General features: G+C 41.5%; 1 protein-coding gene across 1 annotated transcript in view; it reads left to right on the top strand.

Moving 5' to 3' along the window:
- Window positions 1-25,724, top strand: part of lamc3 (laminin, gamma 3) — a 130,578-nt gene that overhangs the window by 87,421 nt on the left and 17,433 nt on the right. Inside the window, exons 12-18 of the mRNA XM_034123598.1 lie at window positions 995-1,222; window positions 17,685-17,873; window positions 18,120-18,365; window positions 20,024-20,177; window positions 20,473-20,615; window positions 20,779-20,957; window positions 24,244-24,424. Coding sequence (XP_033979489.1) covers window positions 995-1,222; window positions 17,685-17,873; window positions 18,120-18,365; window positions 20,024-20,177; window positions 20,473-20,615; window positions 20,779-20,957; window positions 24,244-24,424 — 1,320 coding nt within the window. The remainder of the gene's footprint in view (window positions 1-994; window positions 1,223-17,684; window positions 17,874-18,119; window positions 18,366-20,023; window positions 20,178-20,472; window positions 20,616-20,778; window positions 20,958-24,243; window positions 24,425-25,724) is intronic.

Raw genomic sequence — 25,724 nt, 5'->3', positions numbered from 1 at the left:
GAGTAAAGGGTACGGGCTAAGGCGAGTGATGGAGAGGGAAAAGGACAGGCATGCCTACTGATTATCCCTCAGAGGTGCAAATGAAGCGGGTTTCATCACCGCTGAAGGAATGGCTGGATCATGACTTCTTAGAAGTCAAGGTCCATCCTCTCCCCTGCTTCTCCCACTCAGAGTTCCCTCATTATGCAGCCATCCATTCACACATGGTTTATTTCTTATCTGACAAAGCTACATAGAGAGACGTGCACAGCATATTCTACCTATCCATCCATCTTGTGTTCCTTCAGCGAGAGCAGACACTGTATTGGACCAGGAACAAAAGTAATTTTAGTTTTCTGTGGCTGCGGTTTAGAGAGTGTAGGGTGAAAGGATTCGGTTCAGGACGGCCTGCCCCCATCACTATTCATGAGAGGAGAGAGGGATGTTGAAAGCCCAGAGGAACTGCACGTCTGACATACCTCCACCAAGTCTCCTGTCTCCTTTTCTTCTCGTCTTGCCATGCTGCAGTGATTTATTCATTTGCTATATCAAAGATTCCCTCGGTGACGAGTGTACGTGTGTGGGCGCATGCGTGCGCACGTGTGTGTGCAAGTGAGCATTAAGTGTGGCATTTACGGGCGTGTGGGTGGATGAATCTGTTATTGTGTGCGTCTGTATATGTGTGTGTCAGACTGTAAACTGTAAACACAGGCCAGAACCTGTAATGAGACAGGGAGGGAGGGACAGCACTGCAACAAATGCTAATAACCGACTGCTTAACGAGATACAGAGGCACACACACACACACACATACACACACACACACACACACATGCACACAAACACACACACAAACACACACACACACACACACACACACACCCCTCATAAGAGAGAAAAGCAGGTTCCACAAACACGTCAACAGGCCTCTGAGGCAACGGTTATTAGTTTACTACTGACCTTTGTATGTATCAGTTTTATAACAGAGCGCTAATTTATCTTCCTTCCTCTGCAGACACGTCGCAGCTCGCGGAGGTATCCCTCACCTCAGCTTCCATCTCCTCCGGCCCACCAAACCCTCCTGCCCCCTGGGTAGAGTTTTGTTCCTGTCCCCCGGGATTTGCGGGACAGTTTTGTGAGCGGTGCGCCCCAGGGTTCACCCGGGAAGACCCCAGCAGAGGGCCGCTCTCCACATGTGTGCCCTGCAACTGCCACGGGCATGGAACCTGCCACCCAGAGACAGGTGAGAGAAGAGTGAAACATTTACAATTGATTTAGTATCTACATGCATTGAAATTATATTTTTGTATGCATGCTGACTTTGATGATACTTTACTGAAAACTATTGCCAATGCCTGTGTTTCAGTGACACGTATAGCCTGAAAAAGCGAGATCATGAATCAAGTGCAGATTATTTTATATTTGAAGAAAAACTCCATCAGTTGTACATGCCAAAGTCAATTTACTATTCACAGGGAGTGGTCCTGTGTAAATGAGAATGTGTTCTATGGCTTTGCAGGGGCTTTGTCTGGTTTATTAAAATAAGTGATATTACCTAAGCATATCCACGCGGAAAGTCTGAAAGATGTGTGCTGTGTGCAAAATCACTTCCTAATACTTACTTAACGATATGATACACTATATATCATATAGTTAATATCTGGCAATATATTGTCAGATATGAACTATTTGACAATGTTTGTGTGTCGGAAAAGAGTGTGCAAGTTTATAGAATGCGCTAAGAAATTCCACAATGGAAAAAATAAGTGTCATAACAGTACACACTACTTTGAACAATCACACATTGCAGAGCTTTGTTTTTCGCGATAAGAAAGACAGCATTGTGAAACTCCATACATCAACATGGATATCTTTCCAATCCCTGCCATACGTCCTATCACCGGATCATAATGAAAGATGGCTATTAAGTTGCCTTATGCGATGTGTAAAATCCCATATCTTTGGAGGCTGACCATTATTAGGAACGAAAACTAAGGATGACTCAGCCTCTGCTTCATCAACTTGACCTTTATTTGGCAATCTGTCTCATGCCAGTGCTATCCTATACTGTCAGTGCTCCTAAAATAAGGAATATGAGTCAAAGGCCTCATTGTGTTACTTTGTCCTTAGTGTTGTGACTTTATTAGTGTCAATCACTTTTGTTCATCATTTTCTCAGTAGAGTACAAAAAAAATCCACCATTTCACAATTCATTGCTCAAACCATTTCCACTTTAAGTTCTGGCTGGAAACTAAATTTGCTCTATTACAGTATCAAAATGTAAAACTCATCCAAGTTGCTACTAACGGCCCGTCCACACGGCGGCGTGCGTTGAAGCTTCAACGCTTCTGCCCATTCACTTTGAATGGGGTGACGTCACACTTTGCCGAACTGCATTGGGGTTCCGTCGCTTCGCTTTGCTCGTGTTGCTCGCTTCAAAAGTAGAGCAATGTTCTACTTTTGAAGCTTCGACGGAAGTGTCAGCCAATCAAATCATATGCCAGCACAAGCTCTAGCCAATCAAACTGCGTGCTTGTGTGTCCGGGGCGGGAGATTCATGTGATTGGTTGTTGGTCGGGTTTCAGACACGCCGCCGCCGTGTGGACGCTGCGTTAGGCAACAAAGCTGTTCTTCCGCAGCATTCAGCCGGCGTTACACGAGACGAGGGACCATCAGAGGTTGTTGAGACAATATTTTCTGTCACCGTGCCTCCGAGAGAGCACAGGGAACAGAAAGAGATGAAGGCTGTTGCACTGAAGTATTTTTCTGTGTCTTCCCAGAGCTGACATTCAGTCATCATCGCTTCAAGGGAATGTAGCTCAGTCTTCCCTCAGGTGTATTGGCAAGCTATCACTCAAACTGTGAACGGGATGGCTGTGCCTTTACAGCAATACCCTCATTTCACAAAGCTAATCTTTATAATAACAGTCTAACTAGGAGTGTGTATTCAACGCACCTGACATTTTTATGGCCGATAATAACAGCAGCTGCAGTATTCTTTCAGATTCATCTCCTAAACGCAGCGTCCCGTAAATGACTGAAGTAAAACAGCAGCTGGTGGTGTGTAAACATGTCAACCTCTATGCTGTTATTTATATGTGTGTGTGTGTTTACTCTTTCTTTTTCTCCCTGAGACTTTTCCACACTTATCTCAGTCTCACAGCTTTAAACAAGTCCCGCCACCTCACCAAGAACAGACAACTCTCCCATCCTCCATCTTTTATCTTTCTTCAATCTTTCCCTTCCTCTCTTTCTCTCCCTACTACCCTCAGACTTAAAGTATCAGAGATCTGACCTAGTTAGGAGACGCCTCGAGCTTTGTGCGTGCGTGCGTGTGTGTGTGTGTGTGTGTGTGTGTGTGTGTGTGTGTGTGTGTGTGTGTGTGTGTGTGTGTGTGTGTGTGTGTGTGTGTGTGTGTTGTGTGTGTGTGTGTGTGTGTGTGTGTGTGTGTTGTGTGTGTGTGTGTGTGTGTGTGTGTGTGTGTGTGTGTGTGTGTGTGTGTGTCTGTCTGAGGTCCGGAAGCAACTTTGGTATCACTGCCTGCCTGCCTCCTCACTAATTAGACTTGTTAGCCGCCTCTTGGCTAACGATGTCTAATTTGCTTGCAGATTTCCTGTGTCTCTTATGTCTCTTCTCAATCTGGATGTCTCTCTTTCTCACACACACACACACACTCACTCTCTCTTCCTCTTCTTGTTCTCCCTAGTCAGCCTCTTGCTGGCTTCCTTCCTTCTTTTAGCTTGGATTGCACCTGATCTCCCCAGTCACCTTGACTTTGTTTTTAGCGTCCTTGACTCCCTTCTGTGCAGACTCCTCTCAAGTTTCCACTCCCTGAAGTCCTTCGGATCTTTCATGGTTATAATCCCTTTGTATTTATATAGTATCCAACATGCTGTTCTTTCATAGGCTGTGTAATTTGTCACGGCTTTAATGTAGAACAGGTTTCAGTGCCAACAATGACTTGAACCGGAATCCAAAAGCAGGTGCGAGAGGAAAAGTAGACTCAAACTAAAACACATTTTTTCCTGTTCTTTAAAAAGATTGAAAGTGTCAGAAGACAGACGTCTCCAAGGCGTTCTGAACACAAACGTGCTTGTATTTTCAGGAAACCATAATTTAATAATGATGCTGTTTAACTGTTTATCATCAAAGTAGGTGAGTTTACACTCAGCAGGGTGAGCTTAGTGGCATTTAGCTAGAGTTCACACATCACAGGTCCCCACAGACTGTGAAGATGTTTCATAAACACTCACACAAACACGTGTTTTCCAGGAGGCTTTAAAAATATTTCAGATGTTAAATATGGAACACGATGTGTCAAAATAAATAAAAGCCGCTGTGTTGTGTCCTCTGGCAGGAAGCTCTTGGGTTGAATAGCTTTAGGTGACTATCATAAAAGGAGGCTATTTAAAATTAGCCTGTCTCTTTTCAATGGATGATGATGGCATGTCATCTTCTGACAGCTGGTTGGCTTGTCTTAAATAAAACATTTTTTAAAAGAGGCAAACAAACAGCAGACGCTCTCCGTAAATCCATAAGTTCAGGTCAAGGGGATCTATCAAAGTAAGTCGATTAGAGACACCCTGTTCATCATTTGTCACCAGGATGGCGGACCAACCTGCTGTTCCTCCTATCAGAATCCTAATTGCTGGATAATTACCTAACGACTTGTATCATCGTGCAGGGTGTGCCCACAGACAGAATTGGGATGGAGTTTATTCACTGGATGCCGAGGGAAGCTCCAGCCAATGGTGCTTCATAATCATGATTTATTAACACTCTCTGAGTCGTGTCGGTTCTATTTGCCGTAGCGCAACACAACAGATTGGAAATGTTAATATTTGTGGTGGAACGAGCAAATTGCAATCTCTGCCGAGCATTTGCGCTGCAGGGCTGATGAAGTCAAACATATGTCCTTCAGAGAAAGAGAAAAAGTGTGTATGTGTGCATGTGTTTCCACAGTTTTGGACACACTTTATACTGTCCTGGACTCGCTTCTATGCAGTATTTGTTAATTGCATACACACCATCCATAAAAGTGGGCAGAGGACATGATTTATAAGCTAGAGGAAGGGTGTTGAGGAAGGAGGGAGATGATTGTAATGCATAGATAGAACTGAGACACTCCATTTTCTATGCAGCCCACTGTAGGGGAGTGCTCATTAATCAACTAAACAAATGAAACACATGATGCTCTCGACACTGTAGTCTCTGCTGGGTATTGAGCATTAGGCTGCAGTATTAGAGCTGTTAGCCCTGCTTCCTGATAGACCTGTGTACATCCTTCATTGTGGACCACACGTATACAAGCATCTTAGAATAACAATGTCAAAAAGTGTCTTGTGTCTGAAGGAAAAAAGACTAATATTAGTCAAGGACAACCTAATGCTGAGCAAGATATGTTTAGGCAACCAAATTGTTTAAATGAACCTCCATTAAACGCACTTTTAAAGGGTTAAAGTTGAACAAAAACATGGATAATCCTATGGTTGCGACCTTGCAGGGTTGCCAGGCCTTAAAGCATATCCTTCTTTGTCGAGCATTTTACTCTTATCATTTACTAAATGAATGTGATGCTGTATTAAAGAAGCTTTGAAACTGGTAATTGGATATGGAGCTAATTTCCTGCCATAACTCCACAAACAAACTAAACAGGTTTTACAAATGCCTTATGATTCACTAACAAACACAATGTGGTTTGCAAATACAAAACACCATCTACAAACTAATGAATTTAGTTTTGCAAAGAAAAAACGTATCTATCAAACAAACACATAACATTTTTCTAATAAATCATGTTTCAGAGACAAATTCAGCTTAGGTTTTACAAGTACACAACTTTTTTTTACAAGTGCACAAATTTGTTTTACAACTACAACACTTTGTTTTACAACTACAAAACTTTTTTTTACAAGTACAAAACTTTTTCTTCTCACGGCGGAATATTACTGCCAAAAGTCACGTGACTTTTGGCAGTAATATTCCGCCGTTGCTGGCTCATACACAGTCACACATGCTCACTCACACATGCTACACGGCAGCAGGGGGCGCTACTGAGTCCATTGGGAAGACGGGAGGTTGAGCAGAGCATGGAACAGCCCTTGCCAGTCTGATGACAGGTGTTCAATGAGTGATACAAATATTTTTTACCACAAGTTCTTAATAAAACTGATACTGTTGGACTCGGTACTAGTTGACTGCTACCAGAAATAAAAGGAAGTACTTTACTGTGTACTTTGTGAGTAATCCTCTGTCAGAGTCCCCTCCATAGTACATAATGCATGTTTTTTGCTATCTTTGATGAATGATAAAAGGGTCATTCCAGAATTGGAGGACAATTTAGACACCAACATTTTTGAAAAATGAACCTTTCATTTTATTATTTTTTGTTATGTATTTAGGAAAAACAGATAATAAACCATAAAAAAAAGTGATTTGCCCAGCTAAGGCATCACATTTGTATTAGTAAGCCTACTACTAACAATACATTGAAGTACTTTTACTGTGTATTTTTTGAGAAATACTCTGTCAAAGTCCCCTCCTGAGAACAAAATCAAGCCACTTCTTCTAAGTTTGATGAGGGAAAAAATATTTTTTGGGTGATTTAATGGGTGATGTAACATTAATGACAGACATAATATGAGGTCCTTGGCACTCTAGAGGGGTCATTTTGTGATCATGGGGCATCACCCTTACAGCATCAGGACAATATCATATGGAGTCAGATACTGGAAGTGGGCTGGAGGCGTTAACTGGGACTGATGGAAGGATGAGGCTGATGAGACTGAAGAATCTGCGAGGAACGAACTAGCGGCAGAGGAATAATTATATATTAAAAGACAGCAGCATCATAAGAGGGCAACCATGTGACAGAGTGTGTTACTTTGCTGAAGGATATTTGTGACCAGCTATCCATTCCAGGCCAGACTCTAAAGACTTTCCAAGGTGTGAAAATGCTGCTGCCGGAGTACTGACTGGAAGTATTGCTGATATCATGTCTGCCATCCTCTTAAAATACTCTGTCCAACAATATCAGTCTCAGGAAGAAATGTTTTTTAACGCTTATTAAAAGAAAAACATGCATTCTTGTACTCAGGAGGGGACATTGACAGAGGATTACTGGAAAAGTACACAATAAGTACTTCATAGTACTTGTGGGGGTAGTTTCAGTAGTACTGAGTCCAACAGGATCAATCTCACGAAGAACTAATGGCAACAAAAAAGAATTCCCTCATCAAACTTAGCAGAAGTGGCTTGATTTTGTTCACAGGAGGGGACTTTGACAGAGTATTTCTCAAAAAATACACAGTAAAAGTACTTCAATGTATTGTTAGTAGTAGGCTTACTAATACAAAGTCAAACCGTATCAATTTCATTAAGAACTAATGGTAACATTTTATTGTTATCATTCATCAAAGATAGCAAAAAACATGCATTATGTACTATGGAGGGGACTCTGACAGAGGATTACTCACAAAGTGCAATATTTGTATCACTCATTGAATATAGCAGGAATAAAAATGAAAAGCAGCTGATTGACCGAGTGCAGAATCGCTGTATGGCGGACTGGGACTAAAAATCAGCCCGGGACTCTCGACCGGCCCACTTCGGTACCGCCGGCCCACCTCGGTACCGCAAGTAAGCGGCCCACCTCGGTGGTGCCGCAAGTAAATACCGCGAGGAAATTGTCGACGGGGGGGGGGGGGGGGTGAGCAGTGACTTATCCCGGCCCACTTCAGTACCGGCCCATCGGGATTCGTCCCGAACGTCCCCTGGCTGTATATATAGTTTAAATCTCCTTAGTTACAATGTTGTCCATTTTAGACAAAGGCTTATTATATTTACAGCCCCTAATAACATTTATTTTCTGGGCTCAATATGTGTCTTGGCTGTTTTCGTTGTGATCGCTAAATTCACCTTGTTTATAATATTATCACTATAACACTGACCCAGATCGCTGGATCGCGAGAAACACCTGTCATCAGACTGACAAGGGCTGTTCCATGCTCTGCTCAACCTCCCGTCTTCCCAATGGACTCATGCTGCCGTGTAGCATGTGTGAGTGAGCATGTGTGACTGTGTATGAGCCAGCCAAGGCGGAATATTACTGCCAAAAGTCACGTGACTCACTCACGTGACTTTTGGCAGTAATATTCCGCCGTGAGAAGAAAAAGTTTTGTACTTGTAAAAAAAAGTTTTGTAGTTGTAAAACAAATTTGTGCACTTGTAAAAAAAAGTTGTGTACTTGTAAAACCTAAGCTGAATTTGTCTCTGAAACATGATTTATTAGAAAAATATGATGTGTTTGTTTGATAGATACGTTTTTTCTTTGCAAAACTAAATTCATTAGTTTGTAGATGGTGTTTTGTATTTGCAAACCACATTGTGTTTGTTAGTGAATCATAAGGCATTTGTAAAACCTGTTTAGTTTGTTTGTGGAGTTATGGCAGGAAATTAGCTCCATAATTGGAACTCTAAAATGTTTACTACGGTAATAAAACAAGTGAGAACTAGGGGAATTGTTTCCATATACTTCTATACAACTGGATTAGCTTGATTACACTAAGAATCAGGGATGCAAACTTGTCACCTTTCGGCGAAATTCGCCGTTTTGAATCCAAAATAGGTCGTTTGTGTGATTCATGTAGATCTGCAATAAAAATGTTTTTGGGGTATGGGGGGGGTCTGGGACCCGGAGTAATCTGCGGCCGCGAGCTGTTATGTGCCATCATGACACGCATGGTGTTCTTTTTTTATATATTATAATGAAGCGCGAGCTGTGTGCTCGAGTCTTCCTGCCTGTCGTCTCTGCTCATGGATGTATAATAAGGCTCTGCTGCTCCGGGATGAGGGTCTAGCTTCAGCAGCTACATTACCTACGGTGCGTTCGTTAATATTAACTGTGCGGTCCGGAGTCACTGTGGCACAGACTGGACCGCTGGTGAACAGCTGTTAGAACGGGCCGTTCAGGTGTTCAGAGCAGAGCTCCCTGTCGGAGCGGCAGAGCGTGATGTGCACTGAAAAGTTTTTCTGTCGCAATATTATCGTTGAGCTAGCTAACTAGCATACATTGTCACTATCTGCTAACGTTAGCTTTAGCCTTCGTTTTCTAATAGTTTTTTTCATAGGCTATAAACGGAGGTGGTATAAGTATATATCTTGTACTAGAGTAAAAGTAGAAGTACTCAGATCTTGTACTTGATTAAAAGTAGAAGTACTCAGATCTTGTACTAGAGTAAAAGTAGAAGTACTCAGATCTTGTACTTGAGTAAAAGTAGAAGTACTCAGGTCTTGTACTTGAGTAAAAGTAGAAGTACTCAGGTCTTGTACTAGAGTAAAAGTAGAAGTACTCAAATCTTGTACTTGAGTAAAAGTAGAAGTACTCAGGTCTTGTACTTGAGTAAAAGTAGAAGTACTCAGGTCTTGTACTAGAGTAAAAGTAGAAGTACTCAGGTCTTGTACTAGAGTAAAAGTAGAAGTACTCAAATCTTGTACTTGAGTAAAAGTAGAAGTACTCAGGTCTTGTACTTGAGTAAAAGTAGAAGTACTCAGGTCTTGTACTTGAGTAAAAGTAGAAGTACCAGAGTGTAGGAATACTCTGTTACAGTAAAAGTCCTGCATTCCTCAAGTAAAAGTATAAAAGTATTCTCATCAAAATATAGTTAAAGTAGCGACAGTAAAAGTAGTCATTGTGCAGATTGGTCCATTTCAGAATAATATATATGATATGTTTTATAATGATTGATCATGAAAGTGTTCTCAAAGCTGGTAAAGGTGCAGCTAGTTTGAATGACTTTGTATACTGCAGGGTAGCTTGTGAACTTACTCCAGGTGGAACTAAAGTCTGATTTAACACTTGATTATATTTCACATCATTCATCCACATCTGTAAAGTAACTAAAGGTATTAAATACATGCAGTGGAGGAAAAGTACACCTTTTACCTCTGAATTGTAGAGGAGTAAGAAGTATAAAGTAGCAAAACATTGAAATACTTAAATAAAGTACAAGTATCTCAAAATTGTACCCAAGTATAGTACTTTTTGAGTTTATGAACTTAGTTACTTTACACCAGTGGCTATACAGATAGAAAGACTAAGCCTTGAACAGAGGCATGAAAATACATTTTCAAAATGCTCAACAGTGCTGCCAAAATTATAAACTGACTGCTACACAATTAAAATAAATGCTTTTATACATTTATATTAGATGTGACTCTTTGGCGTTTCTGTTATTATTAACACTGCTGCTTTGGTTGTTCTGACTGCTAAAATCCTCTGTTATTCCTATGTTCCTGTTATGGGGTCGGGGGGGGGGGGGGGGGGCTCGGATCCTTGTCACCTTTTTCATACCTGATGAGTTTGCATCCCTGAAGAATAACAAATTAAAAAATAAGAACTATTTGCAGGCAAAGTCGAATTAGTAGTCGAATAGTAGAATTTCAAAATTGGGGAAAAAAGTTTCAAGTGCATTGCTTTAGTCTGAGACATTTCTTAAAGGTCCCATGTCATGCTTTTCCGGTTATTACCCGTCCCCTTGTGTGTTATGAAGGTTTTTCTGCATGTAAACGGTCTGCAAAGTCACAAACCCTCAAAGTACACCCTGTAGCGAGTAAAACTCTAACACAGAAAAGACCTGTCTATGCTGCCCCAGAACCCCTTCCTTGGAGATTTCTCTTTTTCCATTTGTTTCTTCCGGGAACCAAAATGGACCAATCCGCGGAGCTCCTCACACACCAGGACCTTTAGCGTACATTTTCAACTAACAGGGAGTCCCATTGACTATACTGTAGAGCTCCCTGGTTGGTAATAGACGAGTTGGGATGGCGGAGAAATGCTCTCCGCAGACCCATTCTCACAGCGTTTATAAACCTTTTTCTTACTCAATATCAAGCCACACTTATTGTTTTTACTTCGGCTGTGAGTGTTTGTGTGTGCTCAGGATGAGTTTCGCGCTGTCTCGCTGTATCGCCGACCCGGAAACTACGCCAGTAAGCCAGATCACTGAGCAGCGAGCCTCGCAACGTCCCGACCAATCAGAGCACACTGGGCTCACAGGGAGGGGGGGGAGCTCCAACAAGCCGTTTAGGACAGAGAGTGAATACACATACTTTACAGAGATGCTGTATGAGAAACAAATGTGAGTTTGGAAAATTGCACAATATAAATCTATTCTAGTAGACCTCAACAATGGAAACATGATCAGTAGAAATGGCCATGACATGGGATCTTTAAAGCTTGAGAATGGACTATACATTTTCAAAACAACTATCTTGAGATCTTGTTGCATAGATTTTGAAATGTGTTTTTACCAAATGTTAAGAGTCTGATTAAAGATGCTATCTAGTTACATTATGGTAAAGTATAATCTGGTGTTTTTATAGCTCAAATCAGCACATCTCTGTCTCTGCTGTTCTGATTTTGACCCTTCCTTTAAAGCCGTACGAGCAGCGGGACTTCGGGGAATGCAATAGCAGTCTGTTGATCGATCTATCCACCACTTTGGTGCAGACTGAAATACCCCGGCAATCACTGGATGGATGAACATGAAAATATGAGCAGACTCTCATAGTCCCCAGAGGATGAATGATTTCATACTTTACAGATCCTTTGACTTCTCCTCTAGCACCACCATGAGTATGACATTTGTGGTTTTGACTTATTTTTAAATATTTGATGGATTGCCATGGAAAATGGCATTGATATTCTAGCTCACGCCCTCAGCCTCAGGTGTTTTATTGTTTAGTCTGCATAAGCACATCTTAGCATTGTCTTTTAAGAAGGCAGCTACTGTACTGTATAGTAAGCTGCATTCTACTGGATGCATCATCTACTTTACAAACCCCACAATAAACAAGGTCTTCTGTTTCTTTTCTCTTTCATAGCACCATATGCTTGTTTCCAACTATGGCATTTGTGCAGGGCCAACTTTTTTTGAATAATGCACAGTGGTTTTGCATAGCTAAATGTCACACCCACTGCAGTCTGGTGGAGCAGTCCGGGAAACAGAAGCTTTTGTTTGTTTGTTCTTGGAGCGGACCACCAGGGGCTCCTGCAGACAAATGCATTGAAGTCCTGCTAAAGGCCATCACCCAGAATACCTGTCTCCTTGCATCACTTAGGGTACAGAAGAAATGAACAAACATGCTTCTCATTGGAGTAGTCATTAGAATGCTGGGTACAAATGGAGGATATTGTGAGTAAGTGTTTACCAATAAAAGGCTGCTTTACAATGAGACTGAAGAGCCAGGGCGTGCATTTCCCAAATGCCTGCTCAAATGCCATCTTCATTAGTTAGAGAAATCTATGGAAGAAAGTTGAGGCAGACTAACTGATAGAGAGTGAAGCCGGCTCAAGCACTGGCTTATTCTCCTGCCTAATCTCTCTGGTGGGCTGCATTTGTTGCAGGCTAAGCCCTAAGAAGCACAGTCTGTATCAGAGTGATGGGATATGAGGAGCGACGGGAAAGAGGGAAAGGAAGTGAGAAACAGCCAAAAAAGACGGATGAAGACAGTTCGAATGAATCTTACCATGTAATTTCTCAAGCTTATCCCATTCAGCACGCTTTACTTATCTCCTCACGAGCAGTGCATTTATTTTACACCAAAATAAACAGAAAGATAAACAATGTGCATACGCTGTCTCCCCGCCTTGGTCTGCAGTCACACTGCCAGAGATGGTTGATTTGAAAAGGTTTCAACCTTTGCCTTGATGAAATTGGTTTAGACAAGGAAAACTTAGCACAACCAACCTGTTACATCACCAAAATGAATAAAAATGCGGATGTTTTCCATGCCTAAAAAGGGCAAACCTTCAAAGAAAACCCTGGAAAAAAAGAAAACTACACAAATGTATATAAGAGAAACGACAGAAAAGCATGGAAACTCTTGCGATACGTATAAAAGGATAATAATGACATTTTGTATTTTACCTGTGCAAAGTCAGGGGGGGTGTGAGAGGTTGTGCTGAGGCATGGGGGATAATGTTAATCATGTTCACTATCTTAATTTAGCATGTTAGCGTGCTAGTACTCGTTGCTCGTATTGTGCAACAAAGAATGGCATTGGAAGAATTTGAATGTTGACCTCATGATTATGTCAAACCTATGGCAGTCAAGCCAATAGTTATTGAAACATTTCAGTAAACACCGTAAAAGTGAATCTAATATTGACGCTTGCAAAAAAGTCAGGGGATTATCACAGCCATAGAGGTGCATCTTCTGGGGACCATTCATATCTATACAAAGACTTTTGTTTGTCCAGCAGATGTTGAAATATTTCACAAAAAGCTTACGCATGGGGAATAATGTGAATCATTGTCACTATCTTAGTTTAGCATATTAGGATGCCAACATTTGCACATTTGAGACTTCCTGGAATGTCATTCATTTGTTTGTATTTTGTAACCAATAATAATATTACAAACATTTGACCTCATGATTGGCACAAGTTGTTATTTTGCAACCCAAAAATAAGCCAATAGATGATGAAACATTTCAGTAAAAACATGTGAATCTCATGTTGATGTTTGCGGAAAAGTATGGGGATCATCAAAGCCATAGAGATCATCATCTGGTGACCATGAACGGCTTTACAGTGTTTTGTGTCCATCCATCCAGTAGATGTTGAGATATTTCACAGCAAGCATGAGAGGAAAAGTCAGGGGAAACCAAAAGATTCATATTTTGGGACCATAATTGTTTTGAACCAACGCATGGACTCCGGATGATGAGATATTTCAGTCTGGACCAGAAACTTGTTAAATCAGCTGAATAAAAGGGCAAGATATTTAACACGAACATTTGATCAGAGTAAAATGCAGAGTCAATTGTTTATCCAGCTCTATTTCAACAGCTCTGTGATCCAGAGCGAGACAACATGAGCTACAGTGCTGCTGATACACTTCCCATCCCGTCACCCCAGGGCCTTGGACATCACCATTCTGCTGACAGCCTCCATACACAAAACACGAATGGATGCATTTATTTTCCACAGTCACAGTATGACAAAACATATATCCCCAGTCATCCATATTGTGTGCATTATGTATGGGGTTGGACAGAATATACAACCCCTCCTTCTGTCCTCCCAACATGTCCTCTGCAGCAGACCCCATTGAAGAGCCACATCTGCAGGAGCAGGCGCTGGCAGCATATCTGTGTTCAATTAGAGAGCAACATCCCCACCAAACAGTCCCGCAGCACATTTACCCCAACGTCTACCCTCCAGGGTGGAGCAGCAGACAGAATGTTCCCTCTCTGTCTCTCTCTTGCTGTTGTGTTTCCTCCTCTCCTTCATTAAATCAGGGACTTCACATGCATTAGTAAATACATTTGCGTGGCCCGAAGCTTTTTAATGTTCCACTGGGTTGAGTTGACAAGCCTCCTGGAAAATGTGGAGGTCTTGAAAAGCTCTTGTTTTTGACATTACATCTATACTTATGTAAAGCAAGAAAGAAAAAATGGAAGAAAAAAGAAATCTTATGCTCTGCTTCTACTGTGCAGAAGAGCAGAAAATAACCTAAACAGTCACATGACTCGCACAGCCACATGTTGCTTTGAACTCATGTGGCTTTGTTTTACTTGTATTCCTCGCCTCGCACGTCATCACAGAACCCACACATCGCCCTTTCTTCTTCACAGAGACCTCCCAAGATGGTGCAGATTGACATGCAATGATCTTCAGACACTCAATTTGGTCCGAAAATAAATGAGATTGTTTGGGGACAGGGATGAAATAACAGAAGAGGGGTGTGCTGTTTGTTCTCCTAAACAAAAACATATTTAAAATCCATTTCATGTATTTGTTGTTACAGCTTTTACAGGCTTCTGCAAACAATGATAACCACTATCTTTGCAAGAGCTTCTCTTTGCACTTTGTGTGGTAGGAACACTGAATGACGCACGAGTATGAACACGAGTGGAAAAAGGTTGATGGCAAAAGCTGCCAGTCTTTTATTTGTTCTGTCGTGCCTCTCTGTGCCTCTGCAGCTATAATACGGTGATGTATCCACATGTAGTCCTATCCTCCACAAGGAGCATCCATAATGAAGTGCATTAGTCCTGAATGTGTGTTTTTGTAGAGTAGGCTACAATGAGGAGAAGAGTGGAGGGATGAGGTGCAGGTAGAAAGGGTGCTGGTAGAAAAGAGCTCTTTGGAGAGTAATGTGTATACAATGGCTTCTCTTTGAAAAAGCAGCTGCTTGTTTCCCATACAGAAATATCGCTTTGCCATCACAGAAGAGTGAGGCAGAGTTGAAGTGCAGCGCTCCATAGCGGATAAGGGAGGTGCAGAATAGTGGGATTGTGTAGTTGTATCAAAGTGTGCAGACACAGGGGGAGCTTCACAGAAATCCCATATCATTAAAGGCTGGTCATTGATTCATTACAGAATATTATGTAGCAGGGGTGTTATTAAGTAAGGATGATTAGCATGACGAAGAGGAATATCATGTGAAGAGCAGGCGACGGTTTGTGATGCATGCCGTTAGCTTTTCCGAGGAGCCGATGGAATGATAATAGTGACGTGGAGGACCTCCGCTGCCTCATATCACGCTCAGTCATCTTCACACTCAGTAAAGTCAGCACATTTCTGCTGCCATTAAATGTACTATGGCTCATTGGGGAGTGACACCGCACACCATCAGTGTCATTGTAATGAAATTCAAGAAATATTCTCCTCTTTATGCTAGGAACAATCATTATTACTAAATACTCTATTTAAATGACTGGCATTACATGCTTGGAAGTCATGTATTATTCACCTCACTTCATCGAGGGACTAATGATTTTCTTTTTACCCAGAAGTCTACACTCCATCGGGCAACGGGGATAATTGTTCCCCCCAAATGGCTGTGTGATCAATTCAGCTTCGCAGACATTATTCTATCTCATGTACTTAACTTACAGGTCTGAAGTTAACAGGGCTTTACTTAGTGATGGCAGACATTGGTTGCAGTGACCCTGTAACCAGCGGCAACATTTTCTTTAGTTCAATATTCAGTGATGTGAGCTGATTTAAAAATGCACAGCGAAGAGCTCCTCACTGATTCACACCGTAGGCTATGAGGAGAGTGATGGGACATTTTAATAAGGACTCTGTGAAATCACATTTGCTCTCATGCATCGAGATCTTATTGGTGTTCTCTAGAAAAATCAGTTATTGCAATTATTGTTATCAAAACAAGCTGAAGCAATTCCACAAACTTTGACATTTTTTAAATGATTCAAATAATGTAAGTTCTCAGATATACGGACGCTCTGTGAATATTAAAAGACAAACACCATGCACTGCAGCAGGAATGCTAAATATCTTCTCACAGCAGTTTTGTTACACTTCAAACTGCATACATGTTGATTGAAATGTAATGAATGTTAACTGTTATTACTTTGTGGATCTGTGTAAGCTTTAGTCAGTCACTTATTCAATTAGATGCCACATTGTATTATGTCACATTGTCACTGTTTCATTTCAGAAGTTGCACAAATTCAGTGTTGGTCCGATCATCACTGCAGGTCACTGAACTGCAGCAGGGTTATTCTACTCTCAATCTTTTTGCTATTTTACAGTCATACAGTCCACCAAAATATTATATCAGTTTCTTCACCACTGCGTTTTCACAAAGTAAGCCACGGGAACATTTCGATTCAATTCAATTCAGGGACCTGCGATCAATTTGAGACGATATCATATGCCCATTTAACACAATAAGTTACTTCTAAATCAACTCACAAAAAGCAACTAAAATACGATTTGACAACTTTATTGCCGTCGTTTTAATTTTTTTTTTAAATAGACCCGTGTGTTGTTTACCATGACGTGCAACATTTGTCATGTTTAAACTATTTGAATGTCTAAGAAAGAGCTACTTGGATAGAAAAGATGTCAGGCGTACTATAGGAATTTCAAAATATAAGCATATCATGAAGATGACGATATGTGTCGATGTTTTCACTCCTTCCAACAACGTTATGGATCATTTATCACTCAATCGATCCATATCATTGTAGCCGGTGGGAGCTAACACTAACAAGCACACTAACAAGCACAGAGAGCCTGACATTAACACACACACACACACACACACACACACACACACACACACACACACACACACACACACACACACACACACACACACACACACACACACACACACACACACACACACACACACACACACACACACACACACACACACACACACACACACACACACACACACACAGTGAATTAGTTATCTGCTCAGGACACATTATTGCATAGCAAATAGTTGTTTGTTGCTATGTTGATGCTGTGAACACCATATATAGAAAGCGGTTTCAAGCTGTGGGTTGTTTTTGCAGGGCTCTCGAAACCACAGTTTGTTTTTAAGGACATCATAGAATTGGTAATCTCTCCCACTTGTTGGGGGAATTGCTTAACTTCTTGAAGGTCTTTCGGACTGCATTTGGCTCTTATATTTCCCAAAGCAATTATAGTCATAGTGAATTTAGTTGTCTTCCGCTCTCCATGGTGGGCTGTGGGGATTTTTCTTTTTTTACAGGATTGGGCTTCAGAGTGTTTGTATGCAGCTATTATGGTCAGAGACACAGCGCACTCTAGTGGTGATGGATGACACATCGCCCTCTGTGTTTTATTTGAGTGTTAAAAACAATGAGGCATACAAGCAGGTGTGTGTAATCGTTCCACTCCTCTCTTTTTTTCAGGGGTGTGTGAGTGCTCAGACTTCACCACTGGGATGACCTGTGAGCACTGCCTGGACGGTTACTACGGCAACGCTTTGATTGGCACGCCTGCGGACTGTCAGCATTGCCCTTGCCCGGACCGTACCAGCTGTGCCGAAATTGCTCAGACAGGACAGGTGGTCTGCACCAACTGCCCTGCAGGACAGACAGGTGAGACAATGTCTTTTCTTTTTTCTTTCTGGCACCACCCTCTCAATATTTCTCTTGAAGGAAATGATGAGAACAAAAAACCTAATTTGCAGTGATTCATTTGACAATGCCACCTGTGATTCACACATCTGATATTACATTTAGTTACATCAGAGTCAGAGGTGACATGGGGGATGACCTCCAACCTCATTCATTCATCCTGTCTTTTGTTTTCGCCTGCCCCCCCCCCCTGTCCCCCCCATGTAGGGATCCGGTGTCAGATGTGTGAAGATGGTTACTATGGTGACCCACTCGGACAATCTGGTTCAGCTCGCCCGTGTGTGAGATGCGACTGCAATGGTAACGTGGACCTCAACGCGCTGGGAGTGTGCGACCACCTCACCGGGCGATGCCTGAAGTGCCTGGGACACACAGAGGGAGAACACTGTGAGCGCTGCCAGAGGGGTTTCTACGGCGACGCCCTCAACCAGACAGCTGTGCAGAAGTGCAAAGGTGAGTAACTGAGGAGAGACTCATGCTAAATCATTATTTATGTAGAGGTGGTGAAAGAGAGCGATTCTATTTTGGCCTGAGAAGTCCCTCCTAAAAATGTACTTTACTTCTACTACTGTTGTTTGAGCTTCCCGCTGCAGACACTAAAATAACTGCTGTTTTTCATACAACTTTCACATATAATCCATTAATCTGTGCTCATCTTAAATCTGAGTTTCGGATGTGTACACTGAGCATGACTTGTGACAAAACAATTGATTGGATGTCAATCATGGTGCAATGTGCAAAAATCGGAATCGGAAATCCTTTACTGTATATGTCCTAAAGCGGGAAATGTACAATGTTATATCAAATTGGACGGAACAATTAATGACAAAATAAAAGATTAAAGGGGCTCTATTATGCTTTTGGAGTTTTTCCCTTTACCTCTGGAACATAGTCACATCAATATGTAACACTCAAGATTCTATTGGCTAACGCTCCAACACATTGTATGTGATAAGGCTAAGGGGCGGGACATCTCTAAGCGGTTGGACAATCACCACATAGCCGGCCAGCTAACCAATCAGAGCAGACTGGGCTCTGGTTTCAGACAGAGGGTGAAAAGAGGTGCTGCAGCACAGGCAGTATGAGAAAAATAAAGAGCTTTCTGAACATTAAAGCATGGAGACATGTCCCAGTAGAGACACTACATACTGATATGAACCTGAATATGAGCAGGATATGCCCCCTTTAAACTAACATATTAAATAAAGAAGCAAGCACATGTTAATATAATCAAAATAAAATATGTACACATCCAAGAGAGAAAAATATAAGGAGCAGCATTATAAGTTAGTGAAACAAATGTAATGAAGTCCTGCCAACAGAAGAAAAGGAAACGTTAGGGCCTATAGGAACAAAGAATTGGTGCCATTTTAGGAATTAACTGAAATATGATGTAAAAAGGAACCATATCTTTATATTTTTTATTCATAGCTGCTTTTGTTTTTCTATTTATCTTCAAACATTCCTGGAGTGTATCTTCACAAATCCTTGAGTCCTCTCTTAAGACATGCACGACATGCCATGGAAATACCTTTAAGGATTCAAATGTTTTTGTTCTCTGCAGCGGAGTCAAGTAATAGTCGAATTCCATGAAAGATTACATAGCCTTGAGTCTAGCTTTTAAATGAACTTGACAACTCAATTCTGCAGTTCACGTTGGACTCTTTAGTCATGAAAGGCAAAAGCTTAAAATGGGGTGTAGAAATGGCAGAGTCAGAAAGATATCTTCAAGAAAAGGAAAAGATAAAAAGGTCTTTGGGTTCAGAGAATTTAAAAAGTGTTTAAATGTAATGAAATGTTGAGATAGGACTACACAGACATACCCTACGTCTAATAGCTATGATATGTTCATCCTCTGACTTTCTAATAATACTTCATTTCTACCTGTACGCCCCGGGATGAGTTTTTGTACAGAACAATGTCAAGGAAAGATCCAGGAGTCTCTTTGGTGCTGTCTTTCATTTTCTTCCATTTCCTCTTCCTCAAGCAATGGAGTGAAATCAATAAAAAAGTCCTCCATGCTAAGGTGATACACTGCCAAAATATGAGCAGTTACCAATGTAATATTTTCATTCTTGTTATATAAAAAATGTTTTATTTGTTTCTTCTAGCGTGCAGCTGCAGTCCTGGAGGAACCTCTGGCTATGTGAATGAATGCCACCCTCACACAGGAAACTGCATGTGCCTCGGTCACGTGACCGGACGGGACTGCAGTTATTGTGAAATGGGCTTCTTCAACCTCCAACCAGGCGTAGGATGTGAGAGGTATAAACACCTGTCATTAGCTAGGTAGATTTGTTGATAAGACAAATGTATATACAGCATCTCATATAATATCTATATAATTTCACAGGAAACAGCTTAATGTGGCTTTGTGCAACAAATATACTTAGTTAGTTTGGAAAAAAGATTGTGTTTTAGGGTAAAATAACTATGAAGGTGGCAAGGTTACGTGACAAATTACTTTGGCAATTATATCAATTCTGGTTTCAAATGGGATACACAGCCATATCCTGGTTGAAATCCCTCTATTATTGAGACATTTTCCTGCCTCTCTTAGGTGCAGGTGTAGCCCTATTGGCTCAGCGTCCGACGCTTGTCATCCAATCACAGGGCAGTGTGTGTGTCGTGCAGGAGTGGAGGGGACGCTGTGTGATTCTTGCCGAGTGGGCTTCTTTGGATTCTCGTCACGAGGTTGCAGAGGTACAGGGCTTTACTGCAGGCATCCTCTAATCCTCGAATACACCTTCCAACACAGATCCCACATGAAGGCATTTCTAACTCTTCAAATGTTTACCTCTGCCCCCCCACCCCCCTCCCTCTTCCTGTGCCCCCCCCCCCCCTGCTGTCCTCTGGCCTCTCGCAGCCTGTAACTGCGACCCCATGGGCTCCGTCTCCATGCAGTGTCACGGTAACGGGACCTGCCACTGTCGCCAAGGCTTCGTGGGTTACAAGTGTGACAAATGTGAGCTGAACTATTACCACAGCAGAGACACCCACCAGTGTGAGGAGTGCCCCGTTTGTTATGGCCTTGTGAAGAAACAGGTGAGATTATGGTTGTTTGTGTAATAACCGTTATTTGTGGGAATTTTCAAATTCTACAATTTTCCAGTGATTTTTAACATGCATTACTGGTTTTTTGGGCATGGTTCGACCGAAACGAGCAAAACATTTAAACATCAGAATACCATTGAAGTTGTTATGGCCAACTTGTTGCCTGCAGCAGATATGGACAGCAGTAAATCACTTCATAAGTAATCAGCCAAATTGGTACAACTGCAAAGCCTAGTAGCCCTTTAATTTACCCAGTGCACATTGCTTCCCCTAAACCAGGGGTCGGCAACCTTTTTGATATGAAGTGCCATTAAAAAAAAAAAAATTCATCAGCGTGCCGACGATCGTGAATTATCAACGGGGGGGGTGAAGAGCTCGACGCTCGTGAACTGTCAACAGGAGGGCGGGGGGAGCCTCGCTGCGGGGAAGCAGTGTGTGGACCTGTCAGCGCAACTTACATGATGCCGAATTTAACAAACAAATTTAAATAACTGGTTTGAACGGCATAATAATAAGGACGATCGTCCGTTCTGTGATTCTCCAGAACACACAGATGGCCAGTCCGCCCCTGTGTAGCATGTTATTTCGATGAGAGATGAGCAGATCGCCACTGGGCTTTCAACTAAAGACACAGCCACGTAAAAACTGTGGCATTTGTACAGCTCCTTATGGGTACTGCAATTTGTGAAGTGCTTTCCTCTGTGGTGAAACGATCAGTACTGCACCACGGAGGAAAGCGGCAGCAAGTCACCTGGAGTTAAAGAGAGCGGGGCTGCGCTGCGTGCATGGCTTCCTTCTGCAGGTAACGGGGAGACGCGCTCTGGCAGCGGTCTCGTTCAGGATCAGAAAATAACATTTAAATATTTTGCACACTTCTTCCACTTATTCCTAGTTTGCCACTGGTTACGGTTGCCGACCCCTGCCCTAAGCCCTTTATGTACGAGCCCCCAAATAGGTTGCAGTGAAAAGAATTAGCATTTTCATTATGTATCAATAAATGTATCATATGTATTGGATAGGGCAATTCATACCTAAATTAATTTAGAGATTTTTGAGGGGGCACAAAAGATCATTTGGACAGGCATGTACCCCATGCTGCCTGCTCTAGTTGAATAAGTTATGGGTGCATTTCCTCACATACACTCGAATCAATGGTTCAAATACATTTGATGCAAGCTTTACAGTTTGCATGATCAGATCTATTTCCCGAGCAAAATAACTGCTCCCTTCTCCAATTTGTCAAATCTGCCATTTATAAAGCAATGAGTTGTCATCCTGATCCCTGATCGTTTTTAATTAATTTGTTGGCAAAAACTGACCAATATAGAGTACAGACTAAATACAACCCCTTTGCCCTTGAGGCTTACAATGAGCCCAGATTATACTCTGTAACTTGCAAAAGTGTGGTAGATTGCGCTGTAGAAGCACTCACAGCATGCATTTCCACTATATATTGTTCATATAGTGCCCACTGTGTCTTAACGAGCCCTCAGTTTTGGGGTACTTACTGACCAGCTACAGCTAGCTTAACATTGACTGACCACAGCAGCACTTTAAAAAGTCCCTTAGGTACAGCAGATTTTAAAGAGTGTTTCTTTCCTGCTGAAAACAGCAAACTGATTCACCCAAACAGCGATATGAGTGTGCTGAGAGTAAACCAAAACAGCCATGTGGAAAGAAGCTGAAAAGCTCTGTATAGCTGAGACTGGGTAAATGTTTCATGATTACAAATGACTTTAGCTTTCTTTTCCTACTCTATTGAAACATATCAAACTCCAGGAGTGCATCGTATTTTAGCCTTCTAGTCTTGATTTGATTGGGACAAACGACTTTTGTCTTTACTGATTCATCTTCTAATTCTGATTTGAATACATACAACCTTTAAAATACCTATAAAATACTAAAAGATGACCATCACAAGCTTCTGAGCAATAATTATGCTTCATTGAAATGAAACTTGGGATAAAAAGCTGCTAATCCTCTCATATGTGAATGCGGAAGCTGTGTGTTTTATTCTGATAAATGTTGTCTTGGCTCTGCATTTGTATAGCTAGGTGCAATTTGTTGTTGAAAGAGCACAGTCTGCCCTGCAGGCTGCCTTCCTGGACCCCCATGAAAGCCTCATGGCTCCTTTGTATTTGTAGATTGCAAGCAAACAGTAGATGTGCAGTGAAACAGAAAGAGACGTTTGCCCTAATGCTCTCCTGTGCAGCTTCTTTCTGTCCCTTTAGATTTGTTGCAACCCACGTCTGTATGCTAAGGTGCTTCGCCCCTGGATTCGCCTCCTGAAGCCAATTCAATAGCAGCGGCATGTTCTGTCTTCTCCCTGTACATATTCTAAAGTGGCTGTGTGTTCTCTCCGGACTGGCTTGTACCTGTGTGAATGCATGCAGTGATTTCCACAGTGTTAGCAATTCAGTGAACATCCCAAGCCTTGTCTGCTCCAAACACCTTCAATTACTCCTCAGTCTCCCCCAAGCTCTTCTTTTCTGCCTCGCCCACTCTCTCTGTCTCCGCTCACAATGTCATCTGGCTGTACACGCAGAGAGGTGAAGACTAACGAGGGAAAAGGGAGGAAGGTTGGGAAAAGACAGAGATTTGCGATCGATGATCAAGAAAGATATGAAAAAGACTCAGGAAAACAGCAAAATAAAGAAATTATTAGAGGTATATTTGATACCTCTAGTTAAAAGCAGTAGTGCACACTATGTTAAAGCATTTGAAACTAGTGGTAGATGGACTGAAGATGCAAACCAATTAACACCTCAGTTATCAGGTAATAAGATCAGCTGTCAGAGATATTTCTGCTCCCGGTGAACACACCTTATAACCTCACACACGTCCAACATGCCTCCTGCTTTGAAAAAGGAGTGTGATTACAGTCTCTTGTTGTATCCAGACCATTAAAGGGTCAACACATCTGAGCCCCTTCATTCCTCTCTCAGACCTCCATTCTCCAATAAGTCTAATCCAGTTATGTCCTGATATGCCTTCTCTGGCCACATGCTTTGCAGAGAACAGTCTGACTGTATGTGGATGTGGAAACAGTGTTCTATCCTCATCCTGTTATTGATATTCATTTATTCATTGCTTTTGGTGAAATACTAAATGTTGATATCCTGGTGTACCGAGAATCAAAGTCCTATCTCAATGCCTGTGTCTGAATAAATAAATAAGAGCTGGATAGATATCTCTTTTGTTGCTGTAGTGTTGTTGTTTTTAGTTCTTGCTAAATCTGTATTCTCACTGACGGTGATACATCTTGCTGCTGTTACAGGCAGAGGAGCTGAGGACGCGCCTGCAGGACTTGGAGAAGCTGCTGGCTCACTTTGATTGCCGAGGTAGATTTGGGAAGCAGCACCACCTGCTGAAGTATCACATGGCCAAGCTATATGAGCATGAGCACCAGAGGGAGGATTCTCTACCCAACGCTCTGGAGGATTTTCTAGCCTTCCAAGGTAACAGCAGCCAGAAGCCCAGATAATTCCACTTGGCCTGACCCCCCCCATTTAATGTTTCCTATGTGGTGGTCACGCGAGAGACAGCCTTTGCCTTGTGAAATGTGAAGCCAGTTATGTGCCATTGTTAGTATCGTGTCATGTTTTTTTCTGCGCGATGATAACATGCCATATCAGTGCCTACAAGACCAGCGAGCAGGGCTAAGAGATTTGACATCAAACCGCCCACGGCTTTCTGCAAAACGGGCTGTTGCTCTGTCTGTGTCCTCAGAGTTAGAGATACAACACAATAAAGCGATTAAATCAGGAAGCAGACAACAGTACAAACCTCTCCCAATTACTTTAACACAATGCTGATATATCCTCATTATCTTTGGAGGGGAAAGGGCTTACAGGCTCAACTGCACAGGCCAAATGGAGACAAATCATAACAATATAAAACAAGGCGCAGTGTGACCAACTTAATCCCTATTTATGTGACAGGCGGTGTATCTAATCCCTGGTTTATTATGATTATAGTTGCAATCACGATAACCATTGTCTAACAACCCCTGTACCAACACCCTCATACTTACACACACATACACGCACACACGTGTCATTAGCAGCCATGCTCTTTATGACACTGGGAGGCCTATTAATGATTTAATGAGCATGTGTGGGAAAACACCAGCGCTCACACTTTTTATCTGCCATTTTATATGACAAAAAGTCACAGAGGCAAGCGATCACGCACAATGCAGCAACACACATGACATAAAACACTGTGTGCCTGTGGATCCTTGATTTTTATGTATTTGTTGCTATTTTATTATACTATATATATACTATAATATAGATATTATATAGTGTAGTTTATGGTGTAAATGTTTTCTTATGTTTATACAATTGTATTTTTTTTTTTATCTTTTCATTGTAAACCTTTATATAAGTATTTTTATACAATATTTTATTTATATTTTATTTTATTCCAAAATAAAGCAACTATCACAAAAAAACGTGTTCTCCAAAAAGGTATACTGATTTTGATGATTCTGATTCTGAAAAGGCATTTAATATATTGAGTATATTTTAATAGTCTTAAAAATGCAAAATAACATAAAGTTCTATTCATGGTTTCTTTTACTGATGTTGCGTTGTTTAAACCCCAAAATAATTGGTACTATCTCATTTAATCTAATAATTATTAGCGTCTTGCACAAATGACAAGGAGATGAGAGTAAAGCGGAAAATTATGTGAAAAATTTGAATTAAATGTCATTGCGCCAGGCATTAAAAAAGTCTTAACTGCAGAAACCCT

Source organism: Trematomus bernacchii, unplaced genomic scaffold, assembly GCF_902827165.1.
Source record: "Trematomus bernacchii unplaced genomic scaffold, fTreBer1.1, whole genome shotgun sequence".
In the NCBI taxonomy this organism is placed as follows: Eukaryota; Metazoa; Chordata; class Actinopteri; order Perciformes; family Nototheniidae; genus Trematomus; species Trematomus bernacchii.
The sequence above is the reverse complement of the archived record's forward strand: the minus strand, read 5'-3'. Positions and strand labels throughout refer to the sequence as shown.